Below are 21,735 nucleotides of genomic sequence, written 5' to 3'. Positions count from 1 at the left end.
CTAGGTATTTTGTTGTCTTGGGCCATTGTAAATGGGACTGTTTATTTTTTTGAAACACATGAGATTATTATAATAGACTCAAATACAGACATTATAAAAAATTGAAGCTCCTCAGAAGAAATTATTAACAGTATGATATACATCATATATATATACATATTAACATAAACATGATAATATTATAGCAAATAAAACATAAAATACTATTGTTCCAGGACTATTTTAAAAAAACTTAATATTGACTTTACTGAGAGTTTCAAGAAAATATTGTTACAGAGAAATCAGCAGTAACCTGATCCAAGAGAATCATGATAAGATTACAAAACAGCCTTTATTATGGATTTCAAAACTCCTTTTGAGTCCAATGAAGCTGGGTTAGCAAAAACTGCATAAAAAATATCAATTAGTGCTAATGTGATCTCATAATGGTCCAGCTGTTTCACACAGGATGAAAATGCGCATTACTTTAGTAGTAATGCATCTTAGAAAAAAAATAACCACTTCTGATTTCAAACATTTGTTACTGAAGTATAATTTTCTTAAATACTTTATTGTCAAGTTAGCTAACATACTGTGTAGAGTGTGCTTTTGGTTTCAGGGGTAGATTTCTATGTTTCATCGCCTACATACAATACCCAGGGCTCATCCCAAAACATGCCCTCCTCAATGCCCATCCCCCCCTTTCCCCTCTCTCCCACCCTCCCATCAACCCTCAGTTTCTTCTCTGTATTTCAGGGTCTATTATGGTTTGCCTCCCTCTGTTTGAAACTATTTTTTCCCCTTCCCCCATGGTCTTGTTAAGCTTCTCAAGTTCCACATGAGTGAAAATATATGGTATGTGTTTCTGTAACTGACTTATTTCACTTAGCATAATACCCTCCAGTTCTATCCACATTGTTGCAAATGGAAGGATTTCATTCTTTCTCATTGCCAAGAAGAATTCCATTGTATATATAAACCACATCTTCTTTATCCATTCATGTGTTGATGGACATTTGGGCTCTTCCCATGATTTGGCTATTGTTGAAAGCAATTTATAAACACTGGTGTACAAGTGCCCCTATGAATCAGCATTCCTGTATCCTTTGGATAAATTCCTAGCAGTGCTATTGCTGAGTCATAGGATAGTTCTACTTTTAATTATTTGAGGAACCTTCACACTGTTTTCTAGAGCAGCTGCACCAGTTTGCATTCCCACCAACAGTGCAGGAGGGTTCCCGATTCTCCACAACCTTGCCAACATGTTGTTTCCTGAGTTGTTAATTTTAGCCACTCTGACTGGTATGAGGTGGTATCTCAGTGTGGCTTTGATCTGTATTTCCCTGATGATGAGTGATGTTGAGCATCGCTTCATGTGTCTGTTGGCTATCTGGATGTCTTCTTTGGAAAAGTGTCTGTTCCTGTCTTCTGCCCATTTCTTCACTGAATTGTTTTTCAGCTGTTGAGTTTGGTAAGTTCTTTATAGATTTTGGATACTAACCCTTTATTCATTATGTCATTTGTAAATATCTTCTCCCATTCTGTCAGCTACCTTTTAGTTTTGTTGTTTCCTTTGCAGTGCAGGAGCTTTTTATCTTGATTAGGTCCCAAAAGTTCATTTTTACTTTTATTTCCCTTGCAAGAGAATTGCTCAAAACAAATATAAACAATATATCTGACCAAGAATTTAGAATAATAGTCATAAAATTAATAGCTGGGCTTGAAAAAAGCATAGAAGACAGCAGAGAATCTACTGCTGCAGAGATCAAGGATAAGAAATAGTCATGACAAATTAAGAAATGCTGCAAATGGGGCGCCTGGGTGGCTCAGTCAGTTAAACGTCCGACTTCAGCTCAGGTCACAATCTTGCGGTCCGTGAGTTCGAGCCCCGCGTCGGGCTCTGGGCTGATGGCTCAGAGCCTGGAGCCTGCTTCCGATTCTATGTCTCCCTCTCTCTCTGCCCCTCCCCCGTTTATGCTCTGTCTCTCTCTGTCTCAAAAATAAAACGTTAAAAAAAATTAAAAAAAAAAAAAAAAAGAAATGCTGCAAATGACGTACAAAATGAACTAGATGCAGTGACATCAAGGATGGAGGAAGCAGAGGGGAGAATAAGTGAAACAAGATAAAATTATGGAAAATGATGAAGCTGAGAAAGAGAGAGATAAGAAAATACTAGACCATGAGGGAAGAATTAGAAAACTAAGTGATTCAATGAAACGTAGTAGTATCAAATATCATAGGAGTTCCAGAAGAAAAGAGAGACAGGCAGAAGGTTTACTTGAACAATTATAGCAGAGAACTTCACTAATCTGGGGAAGGAGGCAGACATCCAAATCCAGGAGGCAGAGAGAACTTCCTTCAAATTTAACAAGAATAGGTCTTCTCCATGGCATATCATAGTGAAACAGGCAAAATACAAAGACAAAGAGAAAATTCTGAAAGCAGCTATGGACAAACAGGCCTTAACCTACAAGGGTTGACACATAAGGGTAGTAGCAGACCTATCCACTGAAATTTGGCAGGCCAGAAGGGAGTGGCAGGAAATATTCAATGTGCTGAATAGGAAGAATATGCAGCCAGGAATCCTTCATCCAGCAAAGCTGTCATTCAGAATAGAAGGAGAGAAAAAGGCTTTCCCAGACAAACAAAAACTGATGGAGTTCATGACCACTAACCCATCCCTGCAAGAGATCCTAAGGGGGACTCTGTGAGTGGAACGCTACAAACACTACAAAGGACCAGAGACATTACCACAAGCATGAAACCTACAGATAACACAATGACACTAAATCCATATCTTTCAATAATAGCTCTGAATGTAAATGGACTAAATGCCCCAAACAAAAGACACAGAGTATCAGAATGGATAAAAAGCAAGATCTATCTGTATGCTGTCTACAAGAGACTCATCAAAAAAATTTTTTTTAAGTTTATTTATTTTGAGAAGGACAGAAACATTGTGAGTGGGGGAAAGGGCAGAGAGAGGAGACAAAGAATCCCAAGCAGGCTCTGCACTGTCAGTGAGGAGGAGCCAGACATGGGGCTAGAACCCACAAAACCGTGAGACCATGACCTGAGCCGAAACCAAGAGTCGGATGCTTAGCCAACCGAGCCACCCAGGCCCCCATACAAGAGACTCATTTTAGACCCGAGAACACCTTCAGATTGAAAGTGAGAGGATGGAGAACCATCTATTACGCTACAGGGAGTTAAAAAAAGCTGGAGTAGCCATACCTATATTAGACAAACTAGATTTTAACTAAAGGCTGTAACAAGAGATGAAGAAGGACATTATATCGTAATTACAGGGTCTAGCCATCAAGAAGAGCTAACAAATATAAATGTTTATGACCCCAACTTTTAAGCACCCAAATATGTAACTCAATTAATCACAAACAATCTTATTGGTAAAAATATGGTAATTGCAGAGGACTTTAATACTTCACTTATAGCAATGGACAGATCATCTAGGCATAAAATCAATAAACAATGGACTTGAATGATACACCAGACCAGATAGACTTGACAGATACTTAGAACTTTTCATCCAAAAGCAGGAGAATACACGTTCTTCTTGAGTGCACATGGAACATTCTCCAAGATAGATCACATACTGTCACAAAACAGCCCTCAATAAATACAAAAGAATTGAGATCATACCATGCATATTTCCAGATCACAATACTATGAAACTTGAAATCAACCACAAGAAAATATTTGGAAAGCCTCCAAATGCATGGAGGTTAAAGAACATTCTACTGAAGAATGAGTAAGTCAACCTGTCAATTAAAGAAGAAATTTAAAAATATATGGAAGCAAATTAAAATCAAAACACGACAGTCCAAACCGTCTGGGATGCAGCAAAGGCAGTCCTAAGGGGAAAATACATTCCAATCCAGGCCTATCTCAAGAAACAAGAAAAATCCCAAATAGAAAACCTAACTGCACACCTAAAGGAACAAGAAGCAGAACAGCAAAGAAACCCCAAAGCCAGCAGCAGAAGAGAAATAATAAAGATTAGAGCAGAAATAAATACAAATAAAAAAAAACACAATAGAACAGATCAATGAATCTAAAAGCTGGTTTTTAGAAAGAATAAACAAAATTGATAACCCCCTAGCCAGACTTCTCAAAAAGAAAAGAGAACCCAAATAGATAAAATCACGAATGGAAGAGGAGAGATCACAACCAACACCACAGAAATACAAACAATTCTTAGAGACTACTATGAAAAATTATATGCCAACAAACTGGACAACCGGGAAGAAATGGAAAAATTCCTAAATACCCACACACTACCAAAACTGAAACAGGAAGAAACAGAAAATTAGAACAGACCCATAACCAGTGAAGAAATGGAATTAGTTATCAAAAAATCTCCCAACATATAACAGCCCTGGGCCAGATGGCTTCCCGGAGCAATTCTACCAGACATTTAAAGCAGAGTTAATACCTATCCTTCTCAAGCTGTTCCAAAAAATAGAAATGGAAGGACAGCTTCCGGACTCATCCTATGAAGTCAGCATTACCTTGATTCCCAAACCAGACTGAGACCCCACTAAAAATGAGAATTAGAGGCCAATATCCATGATGAACATAAAGCAAAAATTCTCAACAAGATACTAGCAAATCGAATTCAACAGTATTTTAAAAGAATTATTCACCATGATCAAGTGGGATTTATTCCTGGGCTGCAGGGCTGGTTCAATATTCATAAATCAATCAATGTGATACCCCACATTAATAGAAGGGTAAGAACGATACGATCCTGTCAATAGATGCAGAAAAACCATTTGACAAAATACAGCATACTTTCTTAAAAACCCTCAAGAAAGTTGGGATAGAAGGAACATACCTTAACATCATAAAAGCCATATATGAAAAGCCCACAGCTAATATCCTCAATGGAGAAAAACTGAGAGCTTTCCCCCTGAGATCAGGAACACGACAGGGATGTCCACTCTTACCACTGTTGTTTAACACAGTATTGGAAGTACTAGCCTCAGTAATCAGACAACAAAATGAAATAAAAGGCATCCAAATTGGCAAAGAAGTCAAACTTTCAATTTTTGCAGAAGACATGATACTCTACAAAACCTGAAAGACTCCACCAAAAAGCTGCTAGAACTGATACATGAATTCAGCAAAGTCACAGGATACAAAATCAATGTACAGAAATCGGTTCCATTTCTATACACCAATAAAGAAGCAACAGAAGGGGAAATCAAGAAACCAATCCCATTTACAACTGTACCAAAAACCATAAAATACCTAGGAATAAACCTAACTAAAGAGGTAAAAGATCTGTATGCTGAAAACTATATAGAAAACTTATCAAAGAAATTGAAGAAGACACAAAGAAATGGAAAAACATTCCATGCTCATGGATTGGAAGAACAAATATTATTAAAATGTCAATACTTCCCAAAGCAATCTACACATTCAATGCAATCCCAATCAAAATTGCACCGACATTCTTCTCAAAGCTAGAACAAACAGCCCTAAAATTTATATGGAACCACAAAAGACCCCAAATAGCCAAAGTAATGTTGAAAAAGAAAACCAAAGCTGGAGGCATCACAATCCCAGACTTTAGCCTCTACTACAAAGCTGTAATTATTGGCACAAAAACAGACACATAGACCAATGGAATAGAATGGAGAACCCAGAAATGGACCCCCAAAATGTGTGGCCAGCTAATCTTTGACAAAGCAGGAAAAAGTATCCAATGGAAAAAAAGACAATCTCTTTAGCAAATGGTGCTGGGAAAACTGGACCACTTTCTTACACTATACACAAAAGTAAACTCAAAATGGATGAAAGACCTAAATGTAAGACAGCAAACCAATAAAAACCTAGAGGAGAAAACAAGCAACAACCTCTTTGACCTCAGCCACAGCAACTTCTTACTCGACACATCTACAAAGGCAAGGACAATAAAAGCAAAAATGAACCATTGGGACCTCATCGAGATAAAAAGCTTCTGCACAGCAAAGGAAACAATCAACAAAACTAAAAGGCAACCGACAGAATGGGAGAAGATATTTACAAATGACATAATGAATAAAGGGTTAGTATCCAAAATCTATAAAGAACTTATCAGACTCAACACTCAGGACTGTTTTCTTAATTTCACTGTACGTTGCTTCATTTGTAGCATATAGGAATGCTTCATTTGTAGCGTATATTGATTTTGTATTCTAGCAGTTTTTTTGGTAGAGTCTTTAGCATTTTCTATACATAGTATCATGTCAACTACAAATAGGAAAAGTTTTACTTTTCTCTTATCAATTTGGGTATCTTTTCCAGAACTATGTTGAATACAAGTGGGGAGAGTGGACATTCTTGTCTTGCTCCTGACCTTAGGGGAAAAGCTTTCAGTTTTTCCCCACTGAATATGATGTTGGCCGGGGGGTTTTCATATATGGCCTTTATATGTTGAGGTATGTTCCTTCTAGACCTACTTTGTGGAGGCTTTCTATCATGAATACGTGTTGTACTTTGTTGAATGCTTTTTCTGCATCTATTAGAATAATCATATGGTTTTTATCCTTTCTCTTATGGATGTGATATATCACATTGATTGACTTATACATTGATTGAACCACACTTGCATCCTAGGAATAAATCCCACTTGATTATGGTGAATGATTTCTTTAATGTATTGATGGATTCGGTTCACTACTATTTTGTTGAGATACTGGCCTATACTTCTCTTTTTCTGTAGCATCTTTGTCTGGTTTTGGTGTCAGGGTAACGGTGGCCTCATAGACTCAATATGGAAGCTTTCCTTCCTCCTCTATTTTTTACAACAGTTTGAGAATAGGTATTAACTATTCTTTAAATGTTTGGTAGAAATTCCCCTGGGAAGCTATCTGGTCCTGGACTTTTGTTTGTTGGGAGACTTTTGATTACCGATTCCATTTCTTTGCTGGTTGCGGGTCTGTTCAAATTTTCTATTTCTTCCCATTTCTATTTTTGGCAGTTTATGTTTCTAGGAGTTTATCCATTTCTTCTAGATTGTTTAATTTGTTGGCATATAATTTTTCATAATGTTCTCTTATAATCCTTTGTATTTCTGTGGTGTTATTTCTCTGTTTTATTTCTGATCTTGTTTATTTAAGTCCTCTTTTTTTCCGGAAAAAAAAGAAAAAAGTTTATCAATTTTGTTGATGTTTTCAAAGATACTGGTTTAATGATGTTCTACTGGTTTTTATTTGGCTCTATTTTCTTTTTTTCTGCTCTAATCTTTACTATTTCCTTCTACTGGTTTTGGGTTCTGTTTGTTCTTCTATTTCTAACTCCTTCTTTAATGTAAGGTTAGGTTGAGTTTTTTCTCGCTTTTTGAGACAGGCCTGTATTGCTACAAACTGCCCTCTCAGAAAAGCTTTTGCTGCATCCTAAAGATTTTGGACCATCGTGTTCTCATGTTCAAGTGTCTCCGTATATTTTTTAATTTCCTCTTTAATTTCTCATTTGACCCATTCATTGTTTAGTAGCACGTTATTTAACCTCCATGAATTTGTGTTCTTTCCAGGTTTTTTTCTTGTGAATGACTTCTAGTTGTACAGTGTTGTGGTCAGAAAAGGTACATAGTGGGGCCCTTGGGTGGCTGAGTTAAGCAACCAACTCTTGATTTTGGCTCAGGTCATGAGCTCACAGTTTATGGGTTTGAACCCCATGCTGGGCTCTGCACTGTGTCAACACAGCCTGCTTGGAATTCTTTCTCTCTCCCTCTCTCTGCCTCTCCCTCCCTCTCTCACTTGTGCTCTCTCTCCAAATAAATTAAGTGAAAGAAAGAAAGAAAGAAAGAAAGAAAGAAAGAAAGAAAGAAAGAAAGAAAGAAAGAAAGATACATGTGATATTTTTGAATTTGAGATCAGTTTTTTGGCCTAATAGGTGTTCTGTTCTGAAGAATATTCCACGTGCACTTTAAAAGAACATGTATCCAGGCAGGGCACCTGGCTCAGTTGGGCAAGCATCTGACTTTAGCTCAGGTCATACATGAGTTTGAGCCCCACATCAGGCTCTGTGTTGACAGCTTGGAACCTGGAGCCTGCTTCAGATTCTGTGTCTCTCTCTGCCCCTCCCCCTTTTGCACTCTGTCTCTCAAAAATAAACAAACATTAAAAATTTGAAAGAAAGAAAGAAAGAAAGAAAGAAAGAAAGAAAGAAAGAAAAGAAAAGAATATGTGTCCTGTTGTTGTAGGATGGAATGTTCTGAATGTTAAATCCATCTGGTCCAATGTGTCATTCAAAGCCACTGTTTCCTTCTGATTTTCTGTTTGGATGATCTATCCACTGATGTAAGTGGGGACTGAAGTCCCTTACTATTAGTGTATTACTATCAATTAGTTCTTTTATGTTTGTTATTAACTGCTTTTAAGTATTTGAGTGTTTCTATGTTGGGTGTATAAAAATTTACAACTGTTGTGTTTTCTTGTTGAATTGTTCCCTTTAAAATTATACAGTGTCATTCTTTGTAATAATTTTTTAAAAACAAAAATACCACTGTTGCTGAGGGTGTGGAAAAATTAGAACCCATGTACAGTGTTGGTAGGAATGTAAAATAGAGCAATGGCTATGGAAAACAGGTAAGCAGTTAAATAAGTTAAACACAGAATCACCACATAACCATGCAATTTCACTCCTGTGAATATAATAAAAGAAATAAAAACAGATATTAAAACAAAAACTTGTATGTGAATGTTCACAGAAGCCTATTCACAATAGCTATAAGGTAGAAACAAGTGAAATGCCCATCAATAATAAATAACAATATGTGATATATCCATACAATGGAATATTATTTGGCCATAAAAAGAAACGAAGTACAGATATAGGCTAGAATACAGACAAACTAAATGCCTAATTAACGGAATAAGATATCAAAGGGCATATATTATACAATTTCATCTATATAAGAAATATCAAGAAGAAGCAAATCCATAGATACAGAGAGCAAATTAGTGGTTGCTAGGGGCTGGAAGCAGGGTGGAATAGGGAGTGACTGCTTAATGGAAACAAGGTCTCACTTCAGAGTGATAAAAATGTTCTGGAATTATGGGGCGCCTGGGTGGCGCAGTCGGTTAAGCGTCCGACTTCAGCCAGGTCACGATCTCGCGGTCCGTGAGTTCGAGCCCCGCGTCGGGCTCTGGGCGGATGGCTCAGAGCCTGGAGCCTGTTTCCGATTCTGTGTCTCCCTCTCTCTCTGCCCCTCCCCCGTTCATGCTCTGTCTCTCTCTGTCCCAAAAATAAATAAAAACGTTGAAAAAAAATTAAAAAAAAAAATGTTCTGGAATTAGATAATGGTGATGATTGCACAACACTGTAAATATATTAATACTACTAAAGTAGACCCTTTAACATGGTTTAAAGGGTGAATTTAATCTTTTTTACCACAATGAAAAAAATCAATTGTATTTCTATATGTGAATAATAAACATAAAACAAAAATTTTCAAACAATTCCACTCAAAATAGCACCCAAAAAGTTGAATTCATAAGGATAAATTCACAAAATATGTGCAAAACCTGTACAATGAAAACTACAACAAACTGCTGAGAGAAATTTTTAGAGGAGGCGGTAAATTTCTATTGCCAAGGGAGGCAATACAGGGAGGTAAAAAGAGAGGTAACTATTTTGAAAAGATAGACACTTCATTTTGGCATAAAAGATGTCTTACAACAGTTTTAATTGCAGTTTTAAATGAATTTCTACTTTTTCTAGTTAAGAATAGCCAAATTTTATAGAACAAGAGAAAAAAAAAACTTCATAGGATTATGACATGTTAGTAAAGTGCTCACAGAAGTCCTTCCTGAGGAAAAAAAAAAAAAAAAATTTGGGTAAGTCTAGCACTCTTGATCCTGGTCAGCCTAATCGAGTAGTGTCATTAGGCAATATTGCTATGGTAAAAATGGCCCCTTAATAAGGCATCTGGACTGGAGAAGCTACAGTTTTAGGCCTCCCTAAGTACAATATAATCACACCATTCCCTGCAAAATCTTGGAAGCAAAGTTCTTGCTCATGGGCTAAGAAACATGAAATTTCTAAGCCATGGTAAGTCTTGCAACCACCAGAAGGGTTTTGGGGGGTTTTGTGGGGGTTTTTTTGTTTTTGTTTGTTTGCTTCCATATCTGAGCTGTATGGAAAGGCAGAGATAGTCCTTAGTATGCTAAGGACTGACCACAATTCTGACCACAATTCTGATGCTATTCTGATTACACGGAGTTTTTATATCTGGGCCCAGGGGCCTGGGATAAGCCTGAGTGGCTACCTGCACTAGAGCACTGGTGGTCATAAAGCCATTGCATGACGTTGTGAACTTGGTTTATAAAGCAGGTATTAAAAATTCAAGAAACCACATACAGGTAAGAATGGCAAATTCATTTTTAAAAAATTTAGACACATACTATTTTAAGAAACAGGGCTTTAACATAACTTGGTAGTTAATGGTGTTCTATTAAAAATTTAAAACAAATTAACAAATGATTATTTGGGTTATGAAAAGTATTAAGAAGAACATTAAGATCACCAAATTACTGAAATCTAAACGGAAAATGTCATTATGGCTGCGGCTCTTTTTGTCACCATATACATCTGACAGGAACAAAGCAACTCTGCGTGGCAGGAGCGGCTTTCGGAGCCAGAACCCAGGAGCCTGGAGCCGGGCACATCGGGCATTCTCGTCGGGGCAGAAGGGGACTGAAAGGGCCGTGCTAGTCCACTTGGGCCGCTGTCCCCGCGTTCCCGCCGCTGTCACCCGGAGCCGGCCAGGCGACCCGGGGAGGGTCCGGACAGGGCGCCTCGTCGGCTCTAGAGAAACCCACGCCTCTCTCCCGCGCACACAGTCGCCCGGCTGTCGCCGGCCGGACTGCGAGCCTGAGCGCCTCCCTGGCACCCCCTCGGCTCAACCCGGCCCGGTCCGGGCTCCCACTGTAGCCCCCGAGCCCAAGGGCCGGCCCGCCCGCTCGGCCTCCCGGACCCGGCGAGGCGGCCTCTCCACAGCCAACGGTCGCCAGCAAAGGCCGCCCGCCCGCGCACCCGCCCGGCCGGCCCTCAGCGCCCACCTGTTGGTCGCACCCGGGGCACGATTTGGTGGCCATCTTCACTTTCTTGGCTCGAGTTGCAGACATGCTCCTCTCGGGGGCGGCGGCAGTAGCGGCGACAGCAGCGACAACAGCACCACAGCTCGGGCTCCTCCCCTCGTACCTCTGCGGCCCAGCCTCCGCCAGGCGGGTCCCCGCCGTCCAGGCCGAGGTTTGGGCAGGTGCGCGCGCGCGTGCGTGCGCGAACTCGCGCGGAGGCCGCGTGCCGGCGCAGCGGGGCGCGGCGTGCGCCAGCAGCGGTCGCGGGCCTCTCGCACCGCGCGGGACCGCGGAATGCACTCCCACCCTCACAGCGCCGGCCTTCGAGCGCGTCCTGATTCTTACGAGAGGAGACGGTCTCGAAGGTCCAGCGCCACAATGACCACGCCTTCTCCTGGTCCTGCGGAATGCGTGAGTGCGTGGTTTGGGCGGGACTCGGCAGTAACAGGCCTCGGGATCCACCAACGAATGCACAGATAAGGCGGGTCGTGGTGCTGGGCACGCCCTCTCCCCGGGGAGAAAGGAGAACGTGCGTGAAAGTGGTGGAAGGAAAAGCGCCTAGCATAGGTGAAGGCATTTAATAACTTCAAAAATGTCAGCAACTGTAATCATTGAGAGACTGTAATAGACATCTGATTAACAGTGTGGACCTAGCGTTCAAGATTGAAAATTCATTCATTTATTTAATAAATAATTGCCTAAGGCCCACTATCAGGCGAATTTGAATAAAATGCAGTATGCTGTCTAGGAGCACACTTTAGGTATTTACACCAGTGCTACTTAGTCCAAGATGAAGGACCCGTTTTTTCTTTCTTAATCCGTCAATCACTGATACTTAACTAAATTAAGATAAGAATAAATTACACGTAAACTGGGGCGCCTGGGTGGCGCAGTCGGTTAAGCGTCCGACTTCAGCCAGGTCACGATCTCGCGGTCCGGGAGTTCGAGCCCCGCGTCGGGCTCTGGGCTGATGGCTCGGAGCCTGGAGCCTGTTTCCGATTCTGTGTCTCCCTCTCTCTCTGCCCCTCCCCCGTTCATGCTCTGTCTCTCTCTGTCCCAAAAATAAAAATAAACGCTGAAAAAAAAAATTAAAAAAAAAAAAATTACACGTAAACTGAAATGGAAAAAATTATACAAAATACAAATTCATTTTTTAAATGTGAAATTCAACAGACAAAATTACATTTCAGCAAACAATCAGGACAAACAGAAAATAATTTTAAAAACTGTACACTTTGCTTTGAGAAAATTTGCCAATCAGCATTTATTATAGTAAATGGCTATTACACTGTTTTTGTTCTACAGTTGTAACTAAAGCAAAGGTGTGAGTGAAGTTTCTCTTCTCTTAATAAATGCCTGTAAGCATACTCTGAATGAATGAATCCATTGTGTACCAATACTTAAAGCTTTCTATGTGACATATATTTTTTCTTGTGTGGTAATTTATCTAAAGTAGATTGGATTGATAAAGGCAGAGGAAATTTTATATCTAAACTATTTCTAATTTCTCATGGTAGGAAAACTGTCTCATGATGGTATGTTAATGGGAATGGAAGAACTGATTTTAAAGCAACTTCAGTAAATTCGTGGTTCATTCTTACCCTTTATCTAAAATTAACTGATGATGTTTTTTTTTTCAAAATTCATATTCAGTCCTCTTAAGTGGCCAGTTCCAACAGTTTATCCCATATTGTAATTAAAATTTTAAATATCTTTCCATAAAAAGAAATGGATTCCAGATCCATGATTTTCCTATCTGGCAATCTTCTTTTGAAGGAAAGTATGGTTGAAACTGTTCTATAATATTTGTAAAATATTTAATTACAATTTTCATAGGTGTGCAATGTCAAATTCATTGTTTCTTTTATTGATGTTTTTAATATATAAAAATAATATGTAAAATCTCTGTTCCCCCAACTTTCTAACTTAAATTTTTGTTTCTCCATCCTAACTGCCTTAGGTTGCATTCTTTCCTTCCATTAAAATATTAAGATCCAAATCTTGTCCACAAAATACTAGCAAACTAAACTCAGCACATGTTAAAAGATTTATAGATCAAAAAACAAAACAAAACAAAACAAAACCCTTTTCTAATATGATAACATGTTTCAAAAAACAAAAAAGAGTTATGTCATGACCAAGTGAGATTAATTCCCAGAGTGCCCGGATGGTTCTACATACAAAAACCATTTAATGTAATAAACCACAGGAGTGATAGTTTTCTAACGTCTTCCCCTCAAAGAACCCTGATTTTGACAACGCCAGCAAATGAGAGTATCCTTTGTGATACTTCCCCTTTATGGGAGTCCAGGAGTCCAGTGGAGAAGTTCTAGCACATCCTGGGAGAAAGAAAAAACAAAAACAAAGATTGGATCCATTGAAGAAAGTAAGAGAAGTAGGTTTACTTTATCTGTGTCCCCATACCCCAAGATAGCACAGCTCAGTACTAAGAAGAACCCCTTGGCCTGCAATTTCTCCCATAGCAGAAAGTGAGAGCATGTGAGTGAGTACCCAAATTCCCCAGTGTGGGCAACACGGCCAAAGATGCCCATCTCTTTCTCACCCCATCTGGAATACTGAGGTAAGCTGCACAACTGAAGGTGAGGAGAGGCTGGGAGCAGAGCAGGCAGGACTTAGAGTGCACCGCTCTAAGAGACATAGAACATACTAACTGCTTTGTGGACTTCATTACAAGGGCCACCACAAATCACTAGAGGGATCTTGCCTGCAGACTCCCCCAAATGGCCCACAGGCATCCCTAATGCTCTCTATACCTCACCCACATAATCCCCCGCACACACATCTTGTGGCCAGTTCCCCATGTGTGCCCCTGCGAATGGCAAGTGCAAGATTGGCAGAGAGCTCATGAACACGCACAGAAAATTGGTCCAACTCTGCAAGATTCTGAGAAAGCAAACAAACTTGAATATTCACCACTGCCCTAGGAAAAGTAATGCTGAAGCTGTCAGCACTAGGTCTAGTTTTGCAGAAAGAAGGCATATAACCTTAAGAATGCCACACACACACACACACACACACACACACACACACACACACACACACAAAGGGGACAAGAAGTATGGAGCAGGCATACCTATAGGAATGGTCTGAGAAAATCTGAGAATCCCTAAACAGGCTGACAGAAATTATTTCTCTTTCAAAGACAGACAATAAAGACTGGAAGAAGTTACTACTTCAAATGCAAAGGCAGTAATCCAACACTTGAAAGAACATGAAAAATCAAGGGAAAATGAAACCAGCAAAGGAACAAATTGATTTTTTACTAACCAACCCCAAAAGAAATGGAAATCTATGATTTGAATGATAAAAAATTCAAAATAGTTGCTTTAAGGAAGCTCAGTAGCCTACAAAGAAACAAAGAAAAACAATTCAATAAAATCAGGAAAACAACACATGAACAAAATAAGAAGTTTAACAGAGAGATAGAAATCACAAAACAGAACTAAACAGAAATTCTGGACCTGAAGACTGCACCAAATGAAATGAAAATTGCAGTAGAGAACACCAACTGTCTTGATAAAGGGAAAGAATCTCAACTCGAAGACAAATCACATGAAATTATTTATTTAGAGGAGATCACCAACAACAAAAAGAATGAAAAAGACTGAAGAAAGACTACTACATGGATTATGAAATTGCATCAATTGAAACAATTTCTGTATTTTAGGAGTACCAGCAGGAAAAGAGAGGGAGAAAGGGACAGAAAGCTTATTTAAAGAAATAATGCTAGAGAGGGCACCTGGGTGGCTTAGTTGATTAAGCATCTGACTTAAGCTCAGGTCATGATCTCAAGGTTCGGGAGTTCAAGCCCCACACTGCTGTCAGTGCAGAGCCCGCTTTGGATCCTCTGCCCCCCTCTTTCTCTGCTCCCCCCTACTCTTACATGCTGTATCTCTGTTTCAAAAATAAACATTAAAAAAATGTTTTTTAAAAAAAGAAAGAATGCCTGAGAACTTCCCATTTCTGGAAAGAGATGGGCATCCAAATTCATGAAGTTCATAGGTCCCCAAATATATTCAGCCCAAAGATATCTTCTAAAATACATTATAATAAAACAGTCTCAAAACAAAGAAGAAATATTAAAAGCAAAAAAAAAAAAAAATCGCACATACAAGGTAAACTCCATAAGGCTATCAGTGTCATCCTCAACACAAACACCACAGGCCAGGATAGAGTGAGATGAAAAATCAAAATGCTGAGAGGAAAAAAAAACTGCCAACCAAGAATACATTACCTGGCAAAGCTGTCATTCAGAAGTGAAGGAGAGATAAAGATTTTCCCTGACAAAGTCTGAGGGAGTTAATCATCACTAGACCTGCCATAGCAAATGCTGAAAGGAATTCCTTAATCTGAAATGAAAGGATGCTATTAACATGAAAACATATGAAAGAATAAAACATACTGGTAAAGGTAAGAATATAGTAAGTACTCTCACACTATAGTGTGGTGTTGTATAAATCACTTAACTCTAAAGCGAAGATTAAAGGACAAAGCATTAAATAACTATTGCTACAATAGTTTATTGATAGATACACAATATAAAAAAACAGATATTGTGGAGTGCCTGGGTGACTCAGTCCCCCAGGCGTCTGACTCTTGGTTTTGGCTCAGGTCATGATCTCACAGTTCATGGGTTTGGGCCCCATGTTGGGCTCTGCACTTACAGTGCAGAGCCTGCTTGGGATCCAATCTCTCTCCCTCTCTCTCTCTCTCTCTCTCTCTCTCTCTCTCTCTCTCTCTGTTCCTCTCTTTCTGCCCCTCCCATGAACTCTCAAAAAAAAAAAAAAAAAAAAAGACGGACACTGTAACATCAGAGGCAAAATGGAGTAAAAGGGTAGTTTTTGTATGCAATCAGAGTTAAGTTGTTATCACCTTAGAATACACTGTAATAACTATAAGATGCTTTATGTAAGCCTCACATGAATGTTATTCAACCATAAGAAAAAAGGAAATCCTGCTATTTGCAACTATATGTATGAACCTCGAAGATACAATGCTCAGTGGAATAAGCCAAACAGGTAAATACAAATACCATATGATCTCTAAACATGTGGAATCTAAAACAAAAACAAACAAACAAACAAAAAACATAAAAAGTTCTAAATCATAGAAACAGATAGTAGAATGGCAGGATCTGGGGAATAGGGAAAGTGGAAAGATGCTCGTCAAAATGTACAAGCTTTCAGTTGTAAGATAAGTTTTATGGATCTAATGCACATACATCATGAATCATGATGACTATAGTTAATAATACTGTATTGTGTGCTTGAAACTTGCTAAGAGAGTAAATTTTTTTAAACAAGATTTTTTCTTTCTTTTTTTTTGAGATTTTATTGTTAAGCAATCTCCATACCCAACATGAGGGCTCATACCCACAACCCCAAGATCAAGAGTCACATGCTCTACCAACTGAGCTGGTCGGGCACATCCCTAACAGAGTAAATCTTTTTTTTTTTTTTTTTTTTTTAGAGAGAGAGAGAGAGTGCACGTGAGAGAGCTCCACAGCCACACAGTCAGCATGGAGCCTGACATGGGATTCAATCTCAGATGGAAAGATTATGACCTGACCCAAAATCATGAGTCAGCAGCTTAACCAACTGAGCCACCCAGGCACCCCTAAGAGAGTAGTTTGTAAGCATTCTCTCTTCTAAAACAAAAGGTAACATAAACTATGTAATATGATGGATATGTTAATTACTCTGATTGTGGTAATCATTTCACAAAGTATACATATATCAAATCACCACATTATACATGGTATACATATACAATTTTAATTGTCAATTCTATCTCAATAAATCTGGAAAAATGGAATGTACCAGATTAATAGAAAAAAGGAGGAGAAAAACACATGACAATTTGAGGCAGAAAAAGCATGTTAACAAAATCAACACCTTTTCATGATAAAAACACTCAACAAAAAACAGCAAGTGCCGGTGTGAATGGGAGAAATTGGAACCCTTATGCATTGCTGCTGGGAATATAAAATGGTGCAGCTGCCATGGAAAACAGTATTGAGCTTCCCTTAAAAACTTCAACATAGCATTACCATTTGATGCAGCAATTTCATATTTAGGTATATACACAAAAGAATTTGAAGAACGGACTCAAACATATTTTTATACTAATTTTCATAGCACCATTCATCGCAATAACCAAAAGGTGGAAATAATCCAAATGTGCATTCAATGAAAGAATGGACAAAGAAAATGTGGTATGTACATACAATAGAATATTTCTTCAGTCATAAAAAGGAACGACATTTTGATATGTGCTATAGCATGGATAGATCCTGAATAAATAAAAGATCATGCTTAAATAAACCAGACACAGGAGCACCTGGGTGGCTCAGTCGGTTAAGCATCTGACTTTGGCTCAGGTCATGATCTCACAGTTTGTGAGTTCGAGCCCCATATCAGTCTCACTGCTGTCAGCACAAAGTCTGCTTGGATTCTCTGCCCCTCCCCCACTGATTCTCTCTCTCTCTCTCTCTCTCTCTCTCTCTCTCTCTTTCTCTCTCAAAATAAATAAATAAACTAAAAAAGTAAGCCAAACACAAAAGCACAAATACTGTGTAACAACTCCATTTATATAAGATACCTAGATTACTCAAATTCAAAAATACAGAAGGCAAAATGGTAGCTACTAGGGGGAGGATGGAGAGGAAATATTTTGGTAGATTTTTTTCTAGTTTTATCGAAATGTAATTGACATGTAACGTCATATAAGTTTAAGGTATACAACATAGTGATTTGATATATGTATACATTGCAAAATAATTATCACAATAAGTTTAATATCTATTACCCCACATGTTTACAATTTTTTCTTGTGATGAGAACTTTTAAAATCTACTTTCTTGGGAACTTTCAAATATACAATAAATACAGTGTTGATAATTATAGTCAACAGGAAAAAGTTGGAAGATGGCGGCTTAGGAGGACGCTGGGCTCACTGCGCATCCTGCTGATCATTTAGATTCCACCTACACCTGCCTAACTAACCCAGAAAACCACCAGAAGACTAGCAGAACGGAGTCTCTGGAGCCAAGCGCAGACGAGAGGCCCAAGGAAGATGGGCCCCTCCTGAAGTGGATCACCTAAGGAGAAGCAAGCTAAGCCTGCCCCTCCTGCCACTGTGCACCTTGCCTACCCACCCCAGCTAATATGCCAGATCCCCAGCACCACAAGCCTGGCAGTGTGCAAGTAGCCCAGAGGGGCCACACCACCCCACAGTGAATGCCGCCCCTAGGAGAGGGGAAGAGAAGGCACACACCAGTCTGACTGTGGCCCCAGCAGTTGGCTGGGGGCAGACATCAGGTCTGACTGTGGACCCGACCACCAACGCAAGTTATTCAAGACAGCACAGGGGAAGTGCCCCGCAGTCCCGGACCATTCCAGGGACTATCCAAAATGACCAAACGGAAGAATTCCCCTCAAAAGAATCTCCAGGAAATAACAACAGCCAATGAACTGATCAAAAAGGATTTAAATAATATAACAGAAAGTGAATTTAGAATAATAGTCATAAAATTAATCGCTGGGCTTGAAAACAGTATAGAGGACAGCAGAGAATCTCTTGCTACAGAGATCAAGGGACTAAGGAACAGTCAGGAGGAGCTGAAAAACGCTTTAAACGAAATGCAAAACAAAATGGAAATGACGACAGCTCAGATTGAAGAGGCAGAGGAAAGAATAGGTGAACTAGAAGATAAAGTTATGGAAAAAGAGGAAGCTGAGAAAAAGATAAAAAAATCCAGGAGTATGAGGGGAAAATTAGAGAACTAAGTGATACACTAAAAAGAAATAATATATGCATAATTGGTATCCCAGAGGAGGAAGAGAGAGGGAAAGGTGCTGAAGGTGTACTTGAAGAAATAATAGCTGAGAACTTCCCTGAACTGGGGAAGGAAAAAGACAATGAAATCCAAGAGGCACAGAGAACTCCCTTCAGACGGAACTTGAATCGATCTTCTGCACGACATATCATAGTGAAACTGGCAAAATACAAGGATAAAGAGAAAATTCTGAAAGCAGCAAGGGATAAACGTGCCCTAACTTACAAAGGGAGACCTATAAAACTCGTGACTGATCTCTCTTTTGAAACTTGGCAGGCCAGAAAGGATTGACACGAGATCTTCAGTGTATTCAACAGAAAAAATATGCAGCCGAGAATCCTTTATCCAGCAAGTCTATCATTTAGAATAGAAGGAGAGATAAGGGTCTTCCCAAACAAACAAAAACTGAAGGAATTTGTCACCACTAAACCAGCCCTACAAGAGATCCTAAGGGGGATCCTGTGAGACAAAGTACCAGAGACATTGCTACAAGCATACAACATACATCACAATGACTCTAAACCCATATCTTTCTATAATAACACTGAATGTAAATGGATTAAATGCGCCAACCAAACGACATAGGGTATCAGAATGGATAAAAAAACAAGACCCATCTATTTGCTGTCTACAAGAGACTCATTTTAGATCTAGATCTGAGGACACCTTCAGATTGAGAGTGAGGGGATGGAGAACTATTTATCATGCTACTGGAAGCCAAAAGAAAGCTGGAGTAGCCATACTTATATCAGACAAACTAGACTTTAAATTAAAGGCTGTAACAAGAGAGGAAGAAGAGCATTATATAATAATTACAGTGTCTATCCATCAGGAAGAGCTAACAATTATAAATGTCTATGCGCTGAATACGGGAGCCCCCAAATATATAAAACAATTACTCACAAACATAAGCAACCTTATTGATAAGAATGTGGTAATTGCAGGGGACTTTAACACTCCACTTACAGAAATGGATAGATCATCTAGACACACGGTTAATAAAGAAACAAGGGCCCTGAATGATACATTGGATCAGATGGACTTGACAGATATATTTAGAACTCTGCATCCCAAAGCAACAGAATATACTTTCTTCTCGAGAGCACATGGAACATTCTCCAAGATAGATCACATACAGGGTCACAAAACAGCCCTTCATAAGTATACAAGAATTGAAATTATACCATGCATACTTTCAGACCACAATGCTATGAAGCTTGAAATCAACCACAGGAAAAAGTCGGGAAAACCTCCAAAAGCATGGAGGTTAAAGAACACCCTACTAATAAATGAGTGGGTCAACCAGGCAATTAGAGAAGAAATTTAAAAATATATGGAAACAAACGAAAATGAAAATACAACAATCCAAACGCTTTGGGACGCAGCGAAGGCAGTCCTGAGAGGAAAATACATTGCAATCCAGGCCTATCTCAAGAAACAAGAAAAATCCCAAATACAAAATCTAACAGCACACCTAAAGGAAATAGAAGCAAAACAGCAAAGGCAGCCTAAGCCCAGCAGAAGAAGAGAAATAATAAAGATCAGCGCAGAAATAAACAATATAGAATCTAAAAAAACTGTAGAGCAGATCAACGAAACCAAGAGTTGGTTTTTTGAAAAAATAAACAAAATTGACAAACCTCTAGCCAGGCTTCTCAAAAAGAAAAGGGAGATGACCCAAATAGATAAAATCATGAATGAAAATGGAATTATTACAACCAAATCCCTCAGAGATACAAACAATTATCAGGGAATACTATGAAAAATTATATGCCAACAAATTGGACAACCTGGAAGAAATGGACAAATTCCTAAACACCCACACTCTTCCAAAACTCAATCAGGAGGAAATAGAAAGCTTGAACAGACCCATAACCAGCGAAGAAATTGAATCGGTTATCAAAAATCTCCCAACAAATAAGAGTCCAGGACCAGATGGCTTCCCAGGGGAGTTCTACCAGACGTTTAAAGCAGAGATAATACCTATCCTTCTCAAGCTATTCCAAGAAATAGAAAGGGAAGGAAAACTTCCAGACTCATTCTATGAAGCCAGTATTACTTTGATTCCTAAACCAGACAGAGACCCAGGAAAAAAAGAGAACTACAGGCCAATATCCCTGATGAATATGGATGCAAAAATTCTCAATAAGATACTAGCAAATCGAATTCAACAGCATATAAAAAGAATTATTCACCATGATCAAGTGGGATTCATTCCTGGGATGCAGGGCTGGTTCAACATTCGCAAATCAATCAACGTGATACATCACATTAATAAAAGAAAAGATAAGAACCATATGATCCTGTCAATCGATGCAGAAAAGGCCTTTGACAAAATCCAGCACCCTTTCTTAATAAAAACGCTTGAGAAAGTTGGGATAGAAGGAACATACCTACACATCATAAAAGCCATTTATGAAAAGCCCACAGCTAACATCATCCTCAATGGTGGAAAACTGAGAGCTTTTTCCCGGAGATCAGGAACACGACAGGGATGCCCACTCTCACCGCTGTTGTTTCACATAGTGTTGGAAGTGCTAGCATCAGCAATCAGACAACAAAAGGAAATCAAAGGCATCAAAATTGGCAAAGATGAAGTCAAGCTTTCGCTTTTTGCAGATGACATGATATTATACATGGAAAATCCGATAGACTCCACCAAAAGTCTGCTAGAACTGATACATGAATTCAGCAAAGTTGCAGCATACAAAATCAATGTACAGAAATCAGTTGCATTCTTATACACTAATAATGAAGCAACGGAAAGACAAATAAAGAAACTGATGCCATTCACAATTGCACCAAGAAGCA

General features: G+C 39.0%; 1 protein-coding gene across 1 annotated transcript in view; it reads right to left on the bottom strand.

The window, feature by feature from the left end:
* LOC112857317 (uncharacterized) overlaps positions 1-21,735 on the bottom strand; it is a 64,342-nt gene that overhangs the window by 40,292 nt on the left and 2,315 nt on the right. The window contains exon 2 of the mRNA XM_086688635.1: positions 11,049-11,624. Coding sequence (XP_086544761.1) covers positions 11,049-11,624 — 576 coding nt within the window. The remainder of the gene's footprint in view (positions 1-11,048; positions 11,625-21,735) is intronic.

This window comes from Puma concolor, chromosome E2, assembly GCF_028749965.1.
Source record: "Puma concolor isolate L17-30 chromosome E2, mPumCon1.1.hap2, whole genome shotgun sequence".
Taxonomy (NCBI): domain Eukaryota; kingdom Metazoa; phylum Chordata; class Mammalia; order Carnivora; family Felidae; genus Puma; species Puma concolor.
This window is presented reverse-complemented; position numbering and strand designations above follow the sequence as displayed.